Source organism: Gadus morhua, chromosome 23, assembly GCF_902167405.1.
Source record: "Gadus morhua chromosome 23, gadMor3.0, whole genome shotgun sequence".
Taxonomy (NCBI): domain Eukaryota; kingdom Metazoa; phylum Chordata; class Actinopteri; order Gadiformes; family Gadidae; genus Gadus; species Gadus morhua.
Genome location: NC_044070.1, coordinates 19281126 through 19303184, shown reverse-complemented (window position 1 = coordinate 19303184; position 22059 = coordinate 19281126). Strand labels below are relative to the sequence as shown.

Below are 22059 nucleotides of genomic sequence, written 5' to 3'. Positions count from 1 at the left end.
GCAGCCAGGACATGACCTTCCCCTCGCCCTTCTTCGACTTCGGGGAGAAGGTCAGCAGATACATGCGTTCTCAAAATGACAAAATATCTGTATTGTATATTAACAGAAAAAAATTGATCAAAATTGAAGAGATTGATAATCTGGGAAACTACAAAAATCACAGCACATTATCGGTCCCAAAATTGATCAATAAAAATATGAAAATGGTTTGATTTTGATTGACAAGGTGTGTGTGTGTGTGTGTGTGTGTGTGTGTGTGTGTGTGTGTGTGTGTGTGTGTGTGTGTGTGTGTCTACCTGCAGGACTGCATCCAACTGACCCGCCGTCCAATGACAGCAAGGGTGAGGAGGGAGGAGATGAGGACGTAAGGAAACCTCTGTACCATGTAACGGGAACTACCATCTAAGGGCCTGATGCATTACCACAGGCCTGCTGTCTCTGAACCAATCAGAGGGCCTGATGCATTACCACAGGCCTGCTGTCTCTGAACCAATCAGACAGCAGAGTTCGCCAGATAGGCTGTTTAGCCACCTTTTTACCTACTTTTTGTTTTTGTATATGCGTGTGTGGTTAAAAAAGTCAGACTCCGCTGTTGTGTGTGGTAATAACATCTCCACACAATGATGAAGGGGTGAATGGAGACTCCACTGTTGTGTGTGTGGTAATATCCTCCCTCCACACTGATGAAGGGGTGAATGGAGACTCCACTGTTGTGTTGGAGGTAACGTCTCCAGAAGACTTGGAGGATTTCAACTGAACTAACGGGAAGAATCGTCTGAACACACGAGAACATTCAGTTGATCGACTGAGTTGTTTATTAACATTATGCTTTATGAACAATTACAAATCCTAAACAGGTATCTTTAATCATTGAACATGTTGACTTGTTGTTCCCAACAGAACACAAAGAAACTATCTTCCGTTTAAAGTAATTTACAACATCGTTACCCTTTCCCATAGAACTCTTATCATCATTCATGATTATGTTGTTAAATCTGCTTCAAATCACGTTCCATGTCAGGCATGGCAAAATATAAACTGATTTTGGATTCCTTTAAAACGATGTTGAAAATATATAAAATATTGTAGTAAAATAACGTACCATCAATCAACATTTAAAACACATTTTACATCAGAAAGTAAATCTTTGTACAACCTCCTTAACCCAAAGGAAGATCTCCCTTTCATGGTTTATGCTGAACCTTCCAGAAGCCCAATAAAATGCAGCATTTGGAGTTCAGTGGAGTATTTAAATCAATCACAAAGTGTTGTACTTCCACTGAACGGGTTGACCCCTCAGAGCACCAACAGCTGCTGCTCAACAACCCGATGCACTACAGGTACGTCCATGGGTCCACAGGTATTCAAACGTCCCCCTAACAGCTGGTCCTCAACAACGTCAGGACTGTGAGGACCCCCCAGACCCAAGGGGCCCCCTCTAATCTGACGCTCAGCAGCCCAGCTGAACACAGAGAGGGCTGAGAGATGAACCACGAGAGACACTGAGAGAGTTACCTGCTGCTTACCACCGGAACACAGACCTGCTGTGGGTTTAGATCCATGAAGGATGTGTGTGTGTGTGAATGCATGTCTGTGTAAATAAGTCTGTGTACGTGTACGTGTACGATTAAGTCTGTATACGTTTGTGTGTGTGTTTATAGAGTGCGATATGTTTGTTTGTGTGTATGTGTGTGTGTTTATAGAGTCATGAACAATCTGTTTGTTTGTGTGTGCGTGTTTGTTAATTTCTATGTACATATGTTGGTTTGGGTGTGTTTATGACTGTCTACATGTGTGTGCTTTTCCATGGGTCTGTGTGTGTGTATCTACAATGGACACTCACAGAGACGCTGAGGAACCACTCTTACGTAACCTAAACCCAGGGAGGAGGTCCTCCTGGGTGAAGGAGGCCTGGAAGGTGTGGATGTGTGTCAGTGTGTCTGAGGAACCCCCTCCACCTGGGGACACTCTGTAGAAGGACAGAGAGCCAGCAGGCCGGTCCAGATACACTCCTACTCTGTTAGAGTGAGGGGGGGGGAGACGTATGGCTGTTCTACTACCGTTGTCAAAGGCATTGTAGACAGCAGCATCAATGTCGTCATCACAAACAAGACTCCAGGACTTGTTGTTCCATCGAAGCCTGCTGTCATTACCCGCTCCTCTCCTTGTCATTCCTCTGTATGCCACTCCTATATCAACCTGTCCTCCCCACTCTACCTCCAAGTAGCAGCGGCCAGGCAGACCCTCTCTACACAACACCTGGTGCCAGGCGTTAAACCTCTCTGGGTGATCCGGATACGACTGGTCCTCTTCACCCCACGTCACCTTTCTGCTGTCCTCAGACAGAGAGAGTCGTCTGTGGGCTGTGTTTGGGTCCAGTGTGAGTTCACAGGCATCTGACCGGAGAAACATGATTAGGCTGCTAAACCAATATTATTAATTATAATTATCATCATCATCTTCATCCTTGTTAAATAAACAGCATCACCAGCTCTAAATGAAATCTAAGGTGAAATGCATGCATCATTCAAAACATGTTCATATGATTATTATGTGCTATAGCTAATGTAATGAACGGAATTAAAACAAAATTATAATTATTATAATAGCGACAAGTTAATAGTATAATTTAAGTTTTTGAATATAATATAGACATGTAATTATGATTAACAGTATCCTGATTATTATGGTGTTATGTCCAATGTTGTAAAATCATCACTCATGATATAATCACAGCAATTATGTTAATGTTTATAGATGTAAGATACATGATGTCAGTCATCAGCTTCATTCCGAGAAAGATCTGAATGAACAGACGTCACCTCCTGCTGTGTGGATGGACTTTCCCTCTCAATAGTCAGTGTGCGTTGTGATGAATCAAACAGACACTTACACTTCTTTAGAGCTGGTTTCAGCCTCCACACTCCACCGTGCTCCACACTGGGGGGGAAACAAAGTGAGAGCAACATGTTGAAACATACGCCACTATACGCCTCTACACAACATAAGTTACAGCTGCCTTTTCAAACCACTTCATCCAGCAGCGGGTTGAATCCTTGTAGGAGACTTTGTCTCTGAGTGGTGAGCTGTCCTCTCCATACCTGAGAGTGTCCAGTCTCCAGCGTGGATCCTCCAGTCCAGCAGAGAGCAGCGCAGCTCCTGAGTCTCCTGGGTGATTGTAGCTCAGGTCCAGCTCCCTCAGATGGGAGGGGTTGGAGCTCAGAGCGGAGGCCAGAGATGCACAGCCTTCCTGTGTGACCTGGCAGCCAGACAACCTACACACACACACACATACACCTTTATTTATTCTATCTGGATGAGAATATTTCTTACTGAAGTAAACCAATTAATAAAGTATTAATTCCATATGATGGACAACTTAAAGCTTTATGATTTATTAATTCAGATCACAGCCCGTCTAGAGCCGCCATCACCGAGCCTCATGTCTACCCTAATGGCAACTCCTCAGAGATACAAAACATATAACACATAACATCCATAACATACAGACAGCAACCCCTAACCCTAACCCTCACATGAGCTGGCCAGAGTTACATCACATATAACCAGTAGTGTAGTCTACATGATACGCAGGTATACGCCGTATACCCACTAGGAACGCACCAGGATTTGCGTCTTCCCACTTAAAAATGTGCACGGATACGTATCAATCGTCTTGTGACAGATCTTTCACTTCTGTGTTTATTTTTTCGCAAATACCGGTTGGGTATAACTGCAATAAAATACTTTAAGCAGGGGAAGTTATCTCCTACATTCACCATTCATAAAATTCCACCTGCGCGCTCGCGCTCTGCCCTGTCTATGTTACGAAGCGCGAAGCTGCCCCTGCATCCCTGCACGTTAGTTGGCGGGCCGAGCCCCTCCTTCTCGCGTGTGCGTGCGTGCGCGTGTGTGTGTCTAGTCCTCCCATATTAATGTGTAAACCACACAACAAGTAGTCGACAGAAGACAATTTTTTAATTCCACTTTATATCTCCTTGTTACTTTTAGATGAGAACCCCTGGCCAGCCTTTCAGACTGGGTGTCAGGCTAGGGAATTTAAAAACAGGCATCCTTGGTTAGAGTGGAGGGAAACATACAGTTGGTATGCACAATTGAAATTCATAATGTTAATCACTATGCAAATGAGAGTATAGCTAATTCATGGTCATTTTTAAGGTGCAGTAATTTCACACTTTTACACAATTCAATTACTGTATGGCAGTGGCGTTTCTACATTAGGGGCAGGTGGGGCAGTGCCCCACCAGACCCACGACATGGCGCTGTTGAGCAGAAGGCGCAATCCATTCCTACTTCGTGGCAAACTATATATATATTTTTATATGCAAAGTAGCGTACATATTTGTTTGAATAAACTTGACTCACAAGCATTATAGCCTTGTTTTGGAGTAATTTGATTTGTGTGTTCTACTGCCTGTGTGCTTGCTTGAATGAACGTTGTCTATATTTACGTTTCCTGTTTCCGGAGGGGCAAAGACCCACGCTGCACCACCGTTACTATAGAAACACCAATGAGCGCGAACCACACCGGCCAAAGTTAACATTGAGGCTAGGGGCAATTTCAAATTTGCCCCTAGACGTTAACTGCGTAATCTACGTATTCTACGTAATGTAGACTGGGATAATGCAAAACCCGCGAAAACTCTACCCTGAGACTAAGCAAAAAAAAGAATACAGTGAGAGTGAGATCAGGAGTTACAGGAGACTTACAGAAGAGTTCGCTATCGGTAGATTTTACACAATTTTGAAAGAGTTTTTTAGTTAATGAATAACAATGAATAACGTAGATTATTTGCTGAGGGTGCAATTCAGCACATTGCTGCAGGAAGAAAAATTAGAAATAAAACGTTTGGGACCACACAGACCAGACAACTTCATTCTGAACCAGCCTGGTGAGAAAACCAACCGAAATTTCAAGATGGAGTGGTTTGAAAGAAAGGCATGGCTAACTGCGAGCACAACAAAAAGACCACTGTTTTGCTTTCCATGCTTTCTTTTTGGAAATACCACTAACGCAGACTCAGTTTGGCCCACTGATGGCTTTAAAGACCTGAAGCATCTGGCGGAAAGAACGGTAAAGCATGAAAGTAGCAAAGCTCATATCAATTGCGCCATGAAATTGGGACTATTGGGACGTGTCAACATCATGGCACAGCTGGACAGTGCTTATCAGCGGAGCATTTTAGAGCACAAAAAGCAGGCGGAGGAAAAACCGATATGTACTGGGGAGACTGATATCGTGCCTAAAGCTGTGTTGGAAGTGTGAACTGGGTCTGCGTGGTCACGATGAGTCAGCCGACTCTGTAAACCCAGGCATTTTTAGGTGCATTTTTGAAACGATGTGCGAGGGCGACACCAGGCTGAGACGTCACTACGATTCGGAGCCTACGTTCAAGGGGACATCAAGCACCATTCAGAACGAACTCCTGGATTGCATGTTTGAGGTCTACAGGTGTGAGGTGGCCAAGCAATTGCGGGACACCCAGTTTGTAGCTGTCCAGGCGGATGAGACCACTGATGCCTCATGCAAATCGCAAATGGTCATAGTCCTGAGATACATGGTGGACAGCAGCGTCACAGAGCGGTTTCTTGAGGTTATTGAAGTGAAGGACAAAACTGCCATTGGCCTTTCTACTGCTATGAAACATGTCCTCGACCCACTGGGACTGAATGACAAGCTCATAGCCCAAACCTATGACGGGGCAGCGGTTATGCGTGGCAGTGTAGGCGGCGTGCAAGTACTTATTAAGGAAAGCTACAAAAACGCAATATTTGTACATTGCTACGCACACCAGCTGAACCTAACTCTGCAGCAAGTATGTGCATCCAGGATCAGTGAGCTGAAGGTGTTCTTTGCTGATCTGTCTGGATTTGCCACGTTCTTCTCCACCTCACCGAAAAGAACAGCTGCTCTGGCAGAGACATCGGACAGGCGGATCCCGCGGCCACCCGGCACCCGATGGAATTTTAAAAGCAGGACCGTGAATGCGGTATGGGAAACTCGCGAAGATATACTGGAGTGTCTGGATAACATTCGCACTAAACCAGGATGGGACAAGGTGTCCATCAGCGAGGCATTCGGCCTCTCCATTCACCTGCGGGACCGTACGTTTCTCCAGCTGCTGGAGTTCTTTGCCAGAGTTATGCCAGAAGTGGATGTTTTGTATGGCATACTACAGAAAAGAGAGATTGACGCATCTGGGGTGAATCGTGCAGTGGAGAATTTCAAAGTGCACGTGAAAGAAATCAGAGAGAAAGCAGATGAGATTGGTAACCAAGCCAGTGAGGAGCCGGGCACATCAAAGCGCAGGAAAACAAATACGCCTGCCGTGATGAAGGAGGCCTGTGATACTATGATTGCGCAAGTGGAGGACCGGTTCTCACAGAGTGACCATCTTATTGCCGCACAACTGGTGGACTGCACACTGTTCCCAAAGTTTGTTAAGTCATTCCCGGAGGCCCAACTCGCCTGTGCTATCAAGCTCTGGCCCACAGCTCTGATGAACGAGGGGAAGCTGCAAACTGAGCTGACTCTTTTTTACAGACACACTGAGCTGCACACAGGGAAATCTGCACTGTTGCTGTTCAAAGCCATTCACGACAACAACCTACAAGAGGCCTTGTCTGAAACCTGCACTCTACTCAGCATCATCATCACAACCCCCATGACGTCTGCGGAGTCTGAGAGGAACTTTTCAACGCTGAAAAGGATAAAGACTTTCACTAGGAACACGATGGGACAGAAGAGACTGAACGCCCTCTCCATGCTTTCTATTGAAAACACCTTCATTAATGGACTGCTGGATTTTAACCCTGCGTTCACACCAAAAGATGCATTTGCTGCCCGAACGCGTTGACGCCTGAGTTTTGCGGCGCGTCAAATCAAGTTTTGCGGCGCGTCAAACTTTTGACGCGCGTCAAAAGTTTAAATATTTCAACTCGAGCAGCATTTGACGCGCCGCAAAATACGTGAACGCGCCCTTCGCCCGTGCCCGGCAGCGGGCACGGGCATGCCGCGCCGCAAATCAGATTTTGACGCGCCGCAAATCAAGTTTTGCTGCCCGTTTTCTCGGCAGCAAATGCTGCGGCAGCAAAGCAGCAACGCGTCTCTACATTCACTTTGAATGGGATCACGACGCGCGTCAACTTTTTGCATCTTTTGGTGTGAACGCAGGGTTACGACAAAGTAATCGAGAGGTTTGCTCAAGCAAAGAACCGTCGAGCCAACTTCCTTTTTAAGTGATCGGCATTGGTGAGTCAAAACCTTTTTTTATTTTTTTTTTGGAGCTGAAGGAGATCGTCTTTTTTGTTTAATAAATTATGGAAGTTATTGAATCTATGTGTCTGTCTAATTGTTTTACTTAAATGCTATTGTAGAGACCCTGGGACAGTTAAATAGTTTGTGTGTTATGTGTTACATTATATTTCGTTGTCCGTTATGCCAGTTGTTCTATGTGCATTTATTGTAATGTTCTTCTTGTCAATCAGCGTGGGAGCGAATCATTAGGTCAGCTGGGGGAGGGCCTTGGAAGAACAGGAGGGTGGGGGCCTGCACGCGAGTGAGACCGTGTTGGGGGTTGCCGGGGTAACCGGGGTTTGTTTTAGTCCGGTTTTCAGCTGTTGGTGACAATGTTGACAATGTTGTTACAACGTTACGGGTTTCAGTGACCTGGTTTTTGGTTCATTAAAACTACCTTCAACTACTAATGACTCGACATGATTATGTCACCGGCGAGGTCGTTACACTATATTATAGTGCGTACCATGTTGGCGCTCTGAGATTCTTTGGAACGTTTGCGTTTAAAATATAATGCAATATTATTATTATTATTATTATTATTATTATTATTATTATTATAGGCAACATCTTTGTGTCGTACTGAGCGCTAAAGCATGTGAAATGTAGAATAGGATGTCTGCTCCCTGCTGGCACTCAAAATGCAGCCCATAGTATACCTGACTGGTCTATATACGTAGGCCTACTGTTATAATAATCAGCTACCTCTATTTTTCTGACGTAATATGACGTCATATAAATTTGCCCCACCAGAAATTTCAGGCTAAAATCGCCACTGCTGTATGGTATGTTAGATAACAACAGTAAGAGCTCAAATTAGAGCAATTGAAAGAGTGAAACATTAGTCTCCGGTCATCTCCTTCTCATGCACTGGTTAGCCATGGTTGTAAACAGTTCATTAAATTATTTTGAGTAGATTTTGTCCTTGTTTAGCATGTGCTATTGCTACTATAGATATACAAAGGACAATTGGTCATTTTTGTGTTCTATTTGTTCATACTGTTATTAAAACTGATAGACCTACTCAGCTTTCCATGATTGTTGATAATCGTTATACTCTTAAATCAGCGGGTTGTAGACCCCTGCGTTGGTGAGCGTGGTGCGACACCCCATAAGCGCCACACACGTACACGTACCAGTGGGACGGGTTTGTACGAGGCTGGGAGGGAATCATCACAGTATACCCACTACAATAAAATAGACTACACCACTGCATATAACATACATAACATGCTAGCAGTTAACAGTATTGCAACCCCTCGCCCTCACATCAGCTGGCCAGTGTTCTGTCAGCTACAATAACCTGTTAACTCATAACACACTAGCAGTTAACAAGACAGCAAAAATAAACAACCCTTCAAAAAAAAAAAATATGACGTTCCTAAAATCCTCGTCCTCTAAAGTTCTGTTCCTCCTCTGGCCTCTTGGCCTCCCTCCTCCCATCTGTGCTCCACTGACATGTTGACCCCAGCCTACAAATGAATAATGATGCTGAATCTGGTGGGGATCTTAAGCCCAGTTCAGACCAAAGATTCGCCTCGCAACGAGGCTGTTTTGGAACGTCGCAGGGGAAAAGTTGCAGCAGTGAGACCCTAACCCTAACAAAAAGTGGCCATTTCAGTATTATTTATCTGTAATTTATTTGATTAATTCCAAATTTTGTTTGTGATGATGTATGAAATAACCCATTCCATCAATTGACGACTGCATTTTACAAGTGTGTTATGAGTGGCATGGCATGCACTCATTTAACATGCCCTGGGAATGTATAAATATTCTTGAAACTTAAAATGGGATTTGCGAAACGCCAGCAGATTTTGAAAACACACAACTCAAATGGTCCTACCCCCTCTCCTTCAACGCTGACTCTGACTCCACCCATTCCAAGTACCTGGACGCGCAATCATGCACGAGCGCGAACACAGATGCGCGAGAGCGAGCCAGGCTAGCGTAGGTTTTCCTAGTTCTAGTCATGGACATAATAAAGGATGGGCCACGGACTGGAAAATGGCCGCCCATTCATTCCCATACAAACAGCTCAGTGGCGCAGGGTAACATACAGGAGCGATTTGCTTCCACGTTATGGGCCCAAGACACGTGGCCTAGTCCGTGACGCACCGGATGCAGAAATATAGAACACATGCGTGCCCATCCCCATTTATATGGATTTGACATTTGAATAAAATTAATTGTTTGGAGTGCTGCGGCAGAACGAATCAAGGAATGGGCGCAGTATCGGCCCCAAAGCAACAGGCCTACAATGCGCTTCACAAAGTATAAAGGTGAGAATATAGCCTAGTGCCCCCCCCTTTACACACAAATTCTCGAAGGGGATCAACAAAAATAAACCAACAGTTTTTGCAAATAGAAATCTCTCTACAAAGTTAGAACTGCTCCTGATGATATCGCTGCGTTGTCTCTGTGGAGACAGCGCAGCAACACCTCTACCCAAGCCCCCGCCCCCCCCGGAACCGCGGAGCCGTCTCATTTACATCAGAATGAAACCCAATAAACCGCCAATGTGTGTGTAGGGTCCGGGAGGGTAAATTGGGGTGCTAGCTCAAGCAACCTAATCACAAACCTAAGTTAGGCTATTTTTTAGCGTGATGCTGATGCTGTTGCGGCTCTCAGCTGTGCCAGAGCGTTCACAGTTGCTAGGGAAACCACCTGACGTCGCCGTCCGGTGCAGCAGTTTGAACTGCCCCATTTTTAGAAAGTCGCAGCCCGTCTCGTCGCAAGGAGTTGGAAGGAGTTGCGAGTTGCAAGTCTTTGCGAGGCTAATCTTTGGTCTGAACTGGGCTTTAGACACGTGTCGTCTGTTCTTTTAGATCACAGACCACCTAGTCCTGGATCATCCCTTACTATTAAACAAACCCAACGACACATTTAACCCTAACCCTGACCTGAGAGTTTCCAGTGTACAGTGTGGACTCCCCAGTCCAGCAGAGAGCAGCTTCACTCCTGAATCCTGCAGATCATTGGTACTCAGGTCCAGCTCTCTCAGACTAGAGGAGTTGGAGCTGAGAACTGAGGCCAGAGCTTCACAGCATCTCTCTGACAGACGACAGACATTCAGCCTTCACACACAAAATCAAAAGACCATGTTACTGTGTTTATGTCTTTAACATTTTCCATAATTGAAAGAAGTTCTGCCAATGTTAATTTTTTTTATATTTAAATAATACGCTTTAAAAAAAGCCTGAATACACGTGAATAGGTAGCATAATAATAATAAAAAATATTAAACAGTACTTATATAACATTCAACTTATACTGTCATGGCAACAACAATATAAATATGTTGAGTTATTCTCTACATTAAATGTCTGTATTGAAGTTTTTTGTTACTTTTTTGTTATAAAGATTCTTGCGCTGTAAAGGTTTGAACATTGAATAAAACTGACCTGAGAGTTTCCAGTGTACAGTGTGGACTCCCCAGTCCAGCAGAGAGCAGCTTCACTCCTGAATCCTGCAGATCATTGTTACTCAGGACCAGCTCTCTCAGACGAGAAGAGTTGGAGCTGAGAACTGAGGCCAGAGCTTCACAGCATCTCTCTGACAGATGACAGCTATTCAGCCTGCACACAGAATAAACAGAACATGTTAGGAACCCTGATTAAATGTTTTATAGGACTTTTCTGATAGTTATATAAAAATGATGATACATTATCCTTCTGTAAATTATATTGTGGTGATCACGGCCGTGGTCACCGTGTCCGGGTGCCGCAAAGGATCCTGGGAGGCTCGGGGGGAAGCGGCACCGCCACCAAGGGATTTGTGTGTGTGTGTGTGTGTGTGTGTGTGTGTGTGTGTGTGTGTGTGTGTGTGTGTGTGTGTGTGTGTGTGTGTGTGTGTGTGTGTGTGTGTGTGTGTGTGTGTGTATAAAATAAAAGGTAACCCTCTGGGTCTTGCGTGTATTGTGTTACTGCTTTAAACCTGGGCCCAGGTTTAAGGATCTTGCAAACCTTCGTAAATTTCTTTGGAGCGTTTCCTGAAACTGCTCTTAACATGAACGTGCGCGTTATGCTCTAACAACGTTTGTAGGCATGAAACTGTCCACTGACCAGTGCTGAAATGGGTTCTGTAGGATGGGGAGACGCAGGAATGTCGCAGGAAAATAGGGTTAAAAAGGGTTCAAATATGTCCCCATTAAGGCTAACAGCAGAGTATCCTACGAAAAGAATAGACTACAATAATATGAATGCTGAAGATATTAAAAGACAATTGATTAGGCCTGGGCTGACATATGCTTTGTCAGTCCTAATCTTGAACGCACTGTGCGTATATTTTTTCAGCTTGTGTGACAACTACATTTTTCTTAATGTGCTGATTTCTGAAATATGCTTAGCTCAGCAAAGAGAGCAGACTTAATCTGATTCCTTATAAAGTTTCATTGATGGCGAGCACTCTCTAGTCTAGAATCTTTGGTGTAAACATTAAAAATGCAACGTTCCATACATTCATTATCATTCAAAGGCAGAGGCTGGGCATTAACACACGGCTATTGCTGACCCGATTAGAAGAGTTTGGTCTATATCCTGCCAATATGGTTGGGCAGGATGATGTATAGGCCTTTTTACGCTGCCAAGCCGGTCGCAACTTGGCATGCCCGGCGATTTCACCGTCTTATCTCATGTTTCCCGTGTAAAACCGAAGGGGGTCAAATCCCCCGTTCGTCCCAGCGCAGGATTTCCTGGTTCACTGGAGAAGGCGGGGCTGCGCACAGAGTTTAGACCTCTTTAGAATAATTTGCATACTCCCGAATACTTTATTTTTTTTATGAATGAAGTCACCTGCATGCAAAAATGAGTTTGCGTCAGTGTAGGCTACAAATGCGATTAACTATTTACAAGTGCAAAAACGCCAACATATTCTTTATTTTGCTGACTAAATTAACTAAATTGGGGTGCTAGCTCAAGCAGGCAATTTACCTTGGGTAGTGTTAACGAGTGGATCATGCCGCGAAAAAGGCGTGCATGAGACGGCATATTCGGCAGTGTATAAACGCCTTATGATGGTGCTGGTAATGTAAGTGGGAAAGCACGCAGGGTTCAGGCACGCATCGCAGCACATTTTCCCGCAGCAGTCTACTTTCACTGCAGAAACCACGCTCTCGATTGTGCACTCCACTAAGGTCAGGGATGTCCAATTAATAATGAACTTCAACACAGCCTCACCGAAGCGCCTACAGTGCATTATGGCAAACAATCGCAACAAAAAACGCCTGCAGAAATTCTCCGACACCCGATGCTCGCACCCTACGAGCACCCCTGGAGCCCTCGTTAGCTACGAGTGATTTCCTGACGTTCGTTACGCAACGATGCTTTCGGGAAACGGTGTGAAAACTGTACGATGCTCGTACGACGAACTTCACGAACCACTTAGGCTGACGATTCTTCGGGAAACGGGGCCCTGGTCTCCCGTCGGGTCAGTCCTGTGCTGCTCGCCACAATATAATAAGTCCACGTAGACCTATAATCTTAGATTGATGCAAATACTGTGACTACATTTGTTTAAAGGGGACATATTACACCACCAGGTGTGAGTGTGATTAGCCATAACAAGCCGTTTTGAAACTGTGCAGCTTCTGACATCACAGGTGGGCGTGTCCACCTAGATGTATGACGGATAGATGGTATAATATGTCCCCTTTAAACAAATGAAGTCACAGTATTTGCATCAATCAAAGGTTATAGGTCTACGTAGACTAATTATAATGCGCAGCAGAGGAATGACCCGACTGGAGACCAGGTTTAAAGCAATTACACAATACACCGCAAGCACGCACGCACGCACCCACGTACACAATCGCGTGTGCTGCTCGCCAAAATATAATTAGTCTACGTAGACCTATAACCTTTGATTGATGCAAATACTGTGACTTCATTTGTTTAACTCCCACCCTCCCGTTAACAGGAGATTGTGGGAGGGAACTATTATTATATTTTGCGTATATAATTGAAAAGATGCAATGGCAACTCTTGGATAACTTTTCAACATTTCATTTTCCCACATAAACAAGAAGGTGTAATATTTCCAATGGCACCACCCTGATAAACGTGGTCAGCAAAGGTACTGAGTCATTCGATTATATATTTAGACGACATTTAGGATTGATCCTCAAACCAGGGGCAAGTAGTCGTTTTTTAATAGTCTCCTGGTACGGAACTGTTTGCACGTTGAGTAAAACTGACCTGAGAGTTTCCAGTGTACAGTGTGGACTCCCCAGTCCAGCAGAGAGCAGCTCCACTCCTGAATCCTTCAGACGATTGGAACTCAGGTCCAGCTCTCTCAGACTAGAGGAGTTGGAGATGAGAGCTGAGGCCAGAGCTTTACAGCATCCCTTGGACAGCCCACAGCAATTCAGCCTGCACACACAATAAAAATAACCTGTTAGGAAATTAGATTAAAAGTGCTTAAAAGATCCAACCAGCTCACAGGAGAAACATGGTGTAGCTAACGAACAGCACGGGGCCGCCATGGGGCCACACTGGAGGGGAGTACGTCCAGTGATGCTAGCGCCTCCGCTCTCCTCGCTGCTATCAGGGATCAGGGAAGTGAGCTCAAGGAGATGACTGTGGACATTCAAACTTCCTCCAGCAGTCCCCTGATGGCCGTAGGGATCCTGAACTCTGTGTGAACAGAGTCAGCCCTAACGAAGCAGAGGGCTGTGGAGCCAAGGAGGGCCTTCAGCGCTCTATCAGTCCCAATGCTTCCTTCTGTAAGACTATTGATTCATTAATTCAACCTTTTATTTTGATCAATCATCATGAATGTGCTTAAGCTCATTTACAAAAACCTAAAACACTAAGGGCACTTGCCCTTCCTGGCTTCAGACACTTTTACCGGGCTTCAAAACAAGGACGACTATGAAACCCCTCTGGGGCTTTGCTTCTCTACATATTCAAACGTTTGATGTTATTCTGTATATTTACATATTAAATAGATTCATATTATTCTGTATTTCTACATATTCAAACATTTTATGTTGCTCTGTATTTCAACATAGTCAATCGTTTTATGTTGCTTTGCATTCCTACATATTCAATTATGTTGCTTTTATTTCTACATATTCTATAGTTTTATTTTGTTCCATTTCTACATATTCAATTGGATTATGTTGCTCTATATTTCTACATAATCAATAGTTTTATGTTGTTCTGTATTTACAGATATTAAATCGTTTTATGTTGCTCTGTATTTCTGCATATATTGTTCTGTATTCCTACATCTTTCCTACATCTTAAATTGTTGGACCTTGTTCTGTATTTTATGTCTTCAAATGAAGTTCTGAAGATAAAATATATGTAAAGAATATCTGTAAAAAATGATGACGTAACAAAGACCTTATACAGTCATGGCAACAAAAGATAGAAATTGTTGAGTTTCTCCTATGAAAATTATACATTTATGAACTTGAAATGAACTATACATTCATATAGCGCTCTTCAAGTCACCTTCCATTGACTTCATATAGGGCTGTTCAGTGAAGGGGGGACCTCACTAACCACCACGAATGTGTAGCATCCACATGGGTGATGCACGGCAGCCAATCGGCGCCAGAACGCTCACCACACATGAATTGTGAATGTGTGATACATCTCCTCTGAAGGACGGGACCTTCCACAGCCCAGTGTCCCCGTCACTGCACTGGGGCATCAGGATTTATGCTTTGGCCAGAGGGAAGAGTGCCACCTACTGGCCACCAACTGACACCACTTCCAGCAGCAGCTCAGTGTTCCCAGTTGGTCTCCCATCCAGTACTAACCAAGCCCACCTGCTTAGCTTCAGAGGTTCAGCTAAGGCAGGGTCTACATTGGTCTGGCTGCTGGTTTATTTAGACCGATAAACTTTGATGGAGGCAAATACTGTAACTTCATTTGTTTGACTACCACTGTCCCGTTAACAGGGGATTGTGGGAGCGCACTTTTATTATATTTTGTGTTTATAATTGAAAAGTTGCAATGGCAACTTTGGGATAACTTTTTCAACTTTTCATTTTCGCATCCCACTTAAACAGCAAGGTGTAATACAGTATGTCCAACGGTACCACTCTAACGCCTGATTAGAGTGATCGCTGCCCATAGGCGTCGATTACGCCGGGGACGCGTCCCCACCAGTTTTCGTAAAGACTAATTTTGTCCCCACCAGAAAAAAAAAAAAAAAAAAAATGAAAAAAAAATAAATATATATATTGTTTTTTAAAAATGAATGTTTAAAGCGCTAGACAGATGCGAACCAATCCACAAAAAATCGATCTGCATACGGCAAACAGCCGTCAACAATTTGCAACAATTATAACATTTGGATGAGTAGTTCTAGAATGGGGGAGGGGTGGGTGCAACGGTGGGCGGCTCCTTCTCTGTGTAATCTGAACCTGACTGCTTGCTGCGCACTTCCATGGACAATCTGCTGCGGTTGCAGCCTCATGCATTTGAGGAAAGGAGGTCCGGAGGAGGTAACGTAACGTATCTATATTTATTCATGATGATGACAATCTGTACAAACTCCTTTGTCGTAGTTTGACCGAGGGCAGCGAACGATTTATCTTGATAGTTTCTAAGTTCTATCATTGACGTTGAAGCTATAGCCAACATTAGCTTCACTAAGTTCTGATTGACTTAGTTCCTCTCCCTGATCAAATGTAAACAAATACAGAAGATTGATAACTTAATTGATTTAGCTCTGTCTTATTTATTTATTTTAAAATGCAGTGTTTTCTCCTTTTAGGAACTTGTTTCTGCCAACTCACCTCTTCATTGCCATCTACCAGTTCCTGCCTTTCATTAAGCTCTGATGTTCCTTATAAATAAATAAAAATGTGTTAACTCAATTGATTATGCCCTCTATTTTATGAGATGTATGTGGTGTGCAAACAAAAGTCTTGTAACCTTTATTGTAATGATTTGACCACTATGACGGTATGTTGGTTGTGGTATATGTTATCAATATTGTAATTGGTTTTTGACAAAATATTGGTTTGGAGTGTGCGGTTGCCTGGTACCATGGTTGTTACTTGGTACAAATAATATGGATGATTTACGACCATCTAGTGGGGAGTCTGAAAACTGCTAACGAAACGTCATTGAAGTGAAAATAAAATAAATCATTCGTACTGTTGTAAATTCAAAATGAATTTAAATAGGAAAGCTAAACGTTGAAGCACATAGGGCAAAACACTCCAGTAGCACTAGGCATGCTAGCCAACAGTGTGTCGCGCTGGTAGAGGCTAGCTAGCTAAAAAAAATCTCAAAGAATTACAATATATTTCTAGAATAAATATTAATTTAGCTGAGCTCATAAGACACTAGCACACTTACTGTGCATGTCAGCTTCAATTGCTTGGCTTTAAAAAAATCTCTGATGTCCTGTCCACTCCTTTTTGACATTTTTCTGTATAATTAGCAAAATTATAGGATCAGAGAATGTCGGGCTCTGGTTGTATCGCTATCTCGTCTTTTTTCAGTTGTGACTAGATGTCCCCTCTGCGGCACCGTAGTTGTGGATTCTTTTCGTATGAGGCGCCAGCCTGACTTGGACAATGAATGAGATATTAATACCAATACTCTATGGCTGGTATGCAATGATGAGGCATCAGACAGTCAATTAATTTTAGCCTGAATACATAGGTAAAAAGCACCAGACCGCTAGTACCATGGATGGACAGTGTCAGAGCGAAAACCTGTTGAACTAAATGGATGTGGTTAGGCAGCAGGCACGCAGGCTACACCGCGGGATACATCTGCAGACCACTGGCACGTTAATAAAGTAAGATGCGATATTTAATGCTTAAGATTTGCTGGTACTTTGGCGAGATCTTTTGTGTTTTTTGCCCTCATGTGGTCAGCTGTTTTAACTTGAAATAGTACTACTAGCCATAGCCTCCAAGTAGCCTAACTTAAATTATCCAGTGTTAGCGTTCTTACGGTGTTGGGTATAGACTAGTGGAGATTACGATAGTGGAGTCGGTGGAGTCAGTCTCTTGTTGACTCAAAGTGACTTTTGGTCATTCGCTTTGCTTGAATTATGGAATGATTGTGTGTGTGTGGGGGGGGGGGGGGGGGGGGGGGGAGTGCATCGGTTTTGGTCAGAATGCCATGTAGATTCAGCTATAATTATTTTTAGCTTTTTCGATCTTGACATTTGTAGTGCTGTGTGTATACGTTTGCCCCTTCTGAACTTAAACACGTAGGTAATAAGCCTCTCTTTGTTTATTTTGGTATAGCTCATGTCATGTCACGTCAACATTGAGTGCATCATGGAGCAGAACATTGTGGGTCATCATGTCCAATGCTTTTTGAAAACGCTTTCTTCATAAAACGTGTCAGACATAATTTTTTTGTAAAAATCGTATTAATTAGTAAGCTAGACAGGTATCCCGTCTTCAGAACCTTTCATGACCTGCGCTAAAGAAAAATAAGGTGCATCCCCAGCACTTCTAAAAATGCATTCCAGATTGCGTCTCTGTCCCCACCACATTTCAAACCAAACTGACGCCAATGTCGCTGCCACTCTAATCAATGAAACCATTTCCACGGGGCACGCTGCGGAACGTCTCTGCAGCGTCCCAGGAGCGGCTCGCCGCGCCGCAGCGCTATCATTCCGTAGCACTTCTATTTTTGACGCGAGCCGTTGCTGAACCGCGTCAATTTCAACAGAGCAGATAGAGCCGGGCAGGAAGTGAAAAGGTAAAAGCCATAGAGCATCCGGTCAATTTTCAAAATAAAACACAATACTCAGCTCATGTAGCCTATCACAACTTCACATCAACATTATTACGTCATGACCAGTGGCACCAGGTCAGCAGTCAATAAATCAAAGGGTCTCAGAGGGTCGGCAACATGGACGACGAGAGACTGATTGTAGAAGTGGAGCAACATAAAATAATTTATGAAATAAATCACCCTTTTTATAAGGACAATGTCAGAAAGGACAAAGCCTGGCATTTAATTGCAATAGTTTTGGACTGGAAGGTGAGTACACTAGGTTTAGGATCTCGTGTGAATACGGCTGGCTCGCAAGGCAGCGCTACGCTGCCGTTACGCGCCCGGTGGAAATGGACGCAGGGCAGAGTTTGCAGCCGTTCCGCAGCGCGTACGTCCCCGGTGGAAATCAGGCGTAATACATGTGGTCATCAAAGGTATTGAGTTATTATCTGATATAGTTTGACGTCACTTTGGTAAGATTCTCAAACCAGGGGCTGTAGTTAAGTCTTCTAAAACGGAACCTTGTGGTGTAACTGTTTGCACTTTGAGTATAACTGACCTGAGAGTTTCCAGTGTACAGTGTGGACTCCCCAGTCCAGCAGAGAGCAGCTTCACTCCTGAATCCTTCAGACTATTGGAACTCAAGTTCAGCTCTCTCAGACTAGAGGAGTTGGAGCTGAGAACTAAGGCCAGAGCTTTACAGCATCTCTCTGACAGCTTACAGCAATTCAAGCTTTACACCAAAAAACAGAACATGTTGAGAACCGTGATTAAATGTTTTGCAAGACTTTTCTGATAGTTGAACAAATGATTATACATTAGATTTTTAAATGTTAGTTACATATTAGGTGTACAATGTTGATAGTAACAAAAATGCTATAACAGTTGTTTTGTAGTTCTGAAAACTAACATATTATTACTTTCATAGAATGATGTATATAGTGTATATTGTAAAACATGTTATAAGTATGCCTACAGATACATGTTGCATGGTATTATAACTTTTGTATTCTAGTATTATATATATTGTGTTGCGTGCATTGCAATACATGTTCTTAGTGCACCGTCAGATATGTTTTGTAATTTACTATAACTTTTATATTGTAGTATTATGTATAGTGCTGTATTGTTAATACATGTTATGAGTGAACCTACAGAGATGTTTTGGAGGCTTTGATCAGTGGCAGCAGCCCCAGAAGACCCTCCTCAGAAGCAGAGTATTTCTTCAGGTAAAAAACGTCCAGTTGCTCTTCTGATATCAGTACGATGAAGACCAGAGCTGACCACTGAGCAGAGGTGAGAGATTCTGTGGAGATACTTCCTGATGACAGGTACTGTTGGATCTCCTCCACTAGAGAACTGTCATTCAGCTCATTCAGACAGTGGAACAGATTGATGCTTCTCTCTTGAGAGAGATCTCCACCTATCTTCTCCTTGATGTAATGGACTATTTGGGTATTGATCTGTGACCTCCTTCCTGTCTGTCCCGGTGGAACTTTCTCAGTTAGATTACCCAGTAATTTACTTCCTCTTGGTCCCAGCAGACCTTGTAGGAGCCTCTGATTGGTCTCTAGAGAGAGGCCCAGGAGAAAGCGGAGGAACAAGTCCAGGTGCCCGTTTTCACTCCGTAAGGCCTTGTCCACAGCACTCTGGTAGAGGAGGAGGAGTTCAGCTTCCCTGGAGGTTGGATGTTCTTCTGAGAGCAGGTTGACACCAGTGTTGATGTAGGACAGAAAGACATAAAGGGCAGCCAGAAACTCCTGGATGCTCAGATGGACGAAGCAGAACATCCTGTCCTGGTGCAGTCCACACTCCTCTTTAAAGATCTGGGTGAACACTCCTGAGTACACTGAGGCTGCTCTGATATCGATGCCACACTCTGCCAAGTCTGCCTCGTAGAAGATCAGCTGGCCTTTCTCCAGCTGGTTAAAAGCCAGTTTCCCCAGAGAAACAATGATCTCCCTGCTCTCCGAACTCCATTGTGGATCGGTTTCAGCTCGCCCATGATACTTCCTGTCCCCCTGTATGGACTGAACCCTCAGGAAGTGGCTGTACATCTGAGTCACGGTCTTGGGCACCTCTTCTCCTCTCTGGGATGTTTTGAAGAAGTCCACTAGAACTGTAGCAGTGATCCAACAGAAGACTGGGATGTGACACATGATGTGGAGGCTTCGAGATTTCTTGACGTGAGAGATGATTGTGGTGGCCATTGTCCCCTCTCTGAATCTCTTCCTGAAGTACTCCTCCTTCTGTGGGTCGGTGAACCCTCTCACCTCGGTCACCATGTCAACACACTCAGCAGGGATTTGATTGGCTGCGGCAGGGCGTGTGGTTATCCAGATGCGGGCAGAGGAAAGCAGGACTCCCCTGATGATGTTTGTCAGCAGCACGTCCACTGAGGTCGGCTCGGTGACATCAGTCCAGATCGGGTTGTTCTGGAAGTCCAGAGGAAGTCGACACTCATCCAGACCATCCAAGATGAAGACTACTTGGTCATGGTCGTATCTGTACATTCCTGATTCGTTGGTTTCAACAGAAAACTGATGAAGAAGTTCCAGTAAGCTAAACTCTTTGCCTTTCAATAAATTCAGCTCTCTGAAAGTGAGGAGAAATGTGAAGTCTATATCGTGGTTGGCTTTGCCTTCGGCCCAGTCCAGAGTGAACTTGTGTGTTAAGAGAGTTTTACCAATGCCGGCCACTCCGGTTGTCATTATTGTTCTGATTGGTTTATCTTGTCCAGCTAAAGGTTTAAAGATGTCTTCACAACTGATTGGTGTTCCCTCGTTGGCTTGCTTCCTGGAATCCTTTTCAATCAGTCTGACCTCATGTTCCATGTTGACCTCTCCACTGCCTCTCTCTGTGAGGAAGAGCTCTGTGTAGATCTCATTCAGAGGTCTCTGCTCTCCTGCTCTAGCGATTCCCTCAAACACACAGTGGAACTTCTTCTTCAGATGAGCCTTGAGTTCATGTTGCCACTGGACCGCAACAGCTCCTAAATCCCAAACCAGAAGAAACATACCATTCATATTTCCAAGCAATATTTCTGGTGTAAAGAAAAAAGTATCATAAAATTCTACTTTATATGGATCTTATAACTTTATTAGTATAGTGCTGTCGTTGTTGATTATCAATGGTATCAGTGACTTGCTAACCTGACATAACAAGATAGTGGTGCATCTCTTCCACTGAGTTATTCTGCTGTTGATCTGCAGTTTAATGTTTAAAATTCTTTAAGCTGATACCCCCACATAACCCTAGATATCTGGATCAAACGATTCAATCTAATACCCCCACAATGACCCAACATATCTGGATGAAACCATTTAACCTATATATGAGTATCTTACCACTCCCCAGCTTGTCGGCCAGTTCCTCCTGGTTCATCTCCATCAGGCAGAGCTTTGTGATGTTTACCACTCCCTCTATGGCGCGCCTCCTCTGCTCCTCGTTCTTACCATCCTCCTCCCCCTCGTCCTCCCTCTGACTCTCTGAGCATTGTGGGTAATCTGAGAAGAGATCCCTCCAGAGCTTCTTCAGCTCCTTGTCTAGAAAAGCGTGTGCATTCTCCTCAGCCCTCTGGAACAGAAAAAACATCAAGGAGCACTTTACTTTGAACTAACTGAGGACATCAGAAGCATCAGTCCTAGATTAACGTCTCCCTGGTCTAAAGAGGGAAAATTGGAGACTATAAGCTCCACAAGAGATGCTTTTATTGCCCATGTAGAGCCAGGGGCACCACTAGAGATTGTGGGCCTTTTCAAATAATATATTGAGCCTCCAACCTAGACCACCCACCATCCTAGAAAATACATTTAACCACCCAAGATTGATAGACTAGCTCTAGTGTAGCCTATTGCTAATGACCCAATACTTTGCCTGCTGTCATTGACCATTGATGCATGAATGTCAGAGGTACATGAGTGGCATCGCTCATTACTGTTGCTGTTCTGGCAAAAGGCTTTCCGGTTGAGAAATTCATGAAATTCAGTGGTGTTTTACATTTTGGTCAATTTGTTCCCAAAGTTTTTCAGATGC

General features: G+C 43.9%; 1 protein-coding gene and 1 long non-coding RNA gene across 2 annotated transcripts; one reads left to right on the top strand and one right to left on the bottom strand.

Moving 5' to 3' along the window:
- Positions 1 to 792: 792 nt before the first annotated feature.
- On the bottom strand, positions 793 to 21838 carry LOC115537444 (NACHT, LRR and PYD domains-containing protein 3-like). The gene is made up of 6 exons (XM_030349379.1): positions 21372 to 21838; positions 19180 to 21016; positions 10222 to 10395; positions 3102 to 3275; positions 2894 to 2940; positions 793 to 2396 (listed from the first exon to the last, which is right to left on the bottom strand). Exons 1-6 carry the CDS (start codon positions 21616 to 21618, stop codon positions 1840 to 1842), a joined length of 3036 nt encoding a protein of 1011 aa, XP_030205239.1. The 5' UTR covers positions 21619 to 21838; the 3' UTR covers positions 793 to 1839.
- Positions 15658 to 16151, top strand: LOC115537445 (uncharacterized). The gene is made up of 2 exons (XR_003974804.1): positions 15658 to 15776; positions 16049 to 16151. It is a non-coding gene; the product is annotated as an uncharacterized LOC115537445 (long non-coding RNA).
- Positions 21839 to 22059: the final 221 nt, after the last annotated feature.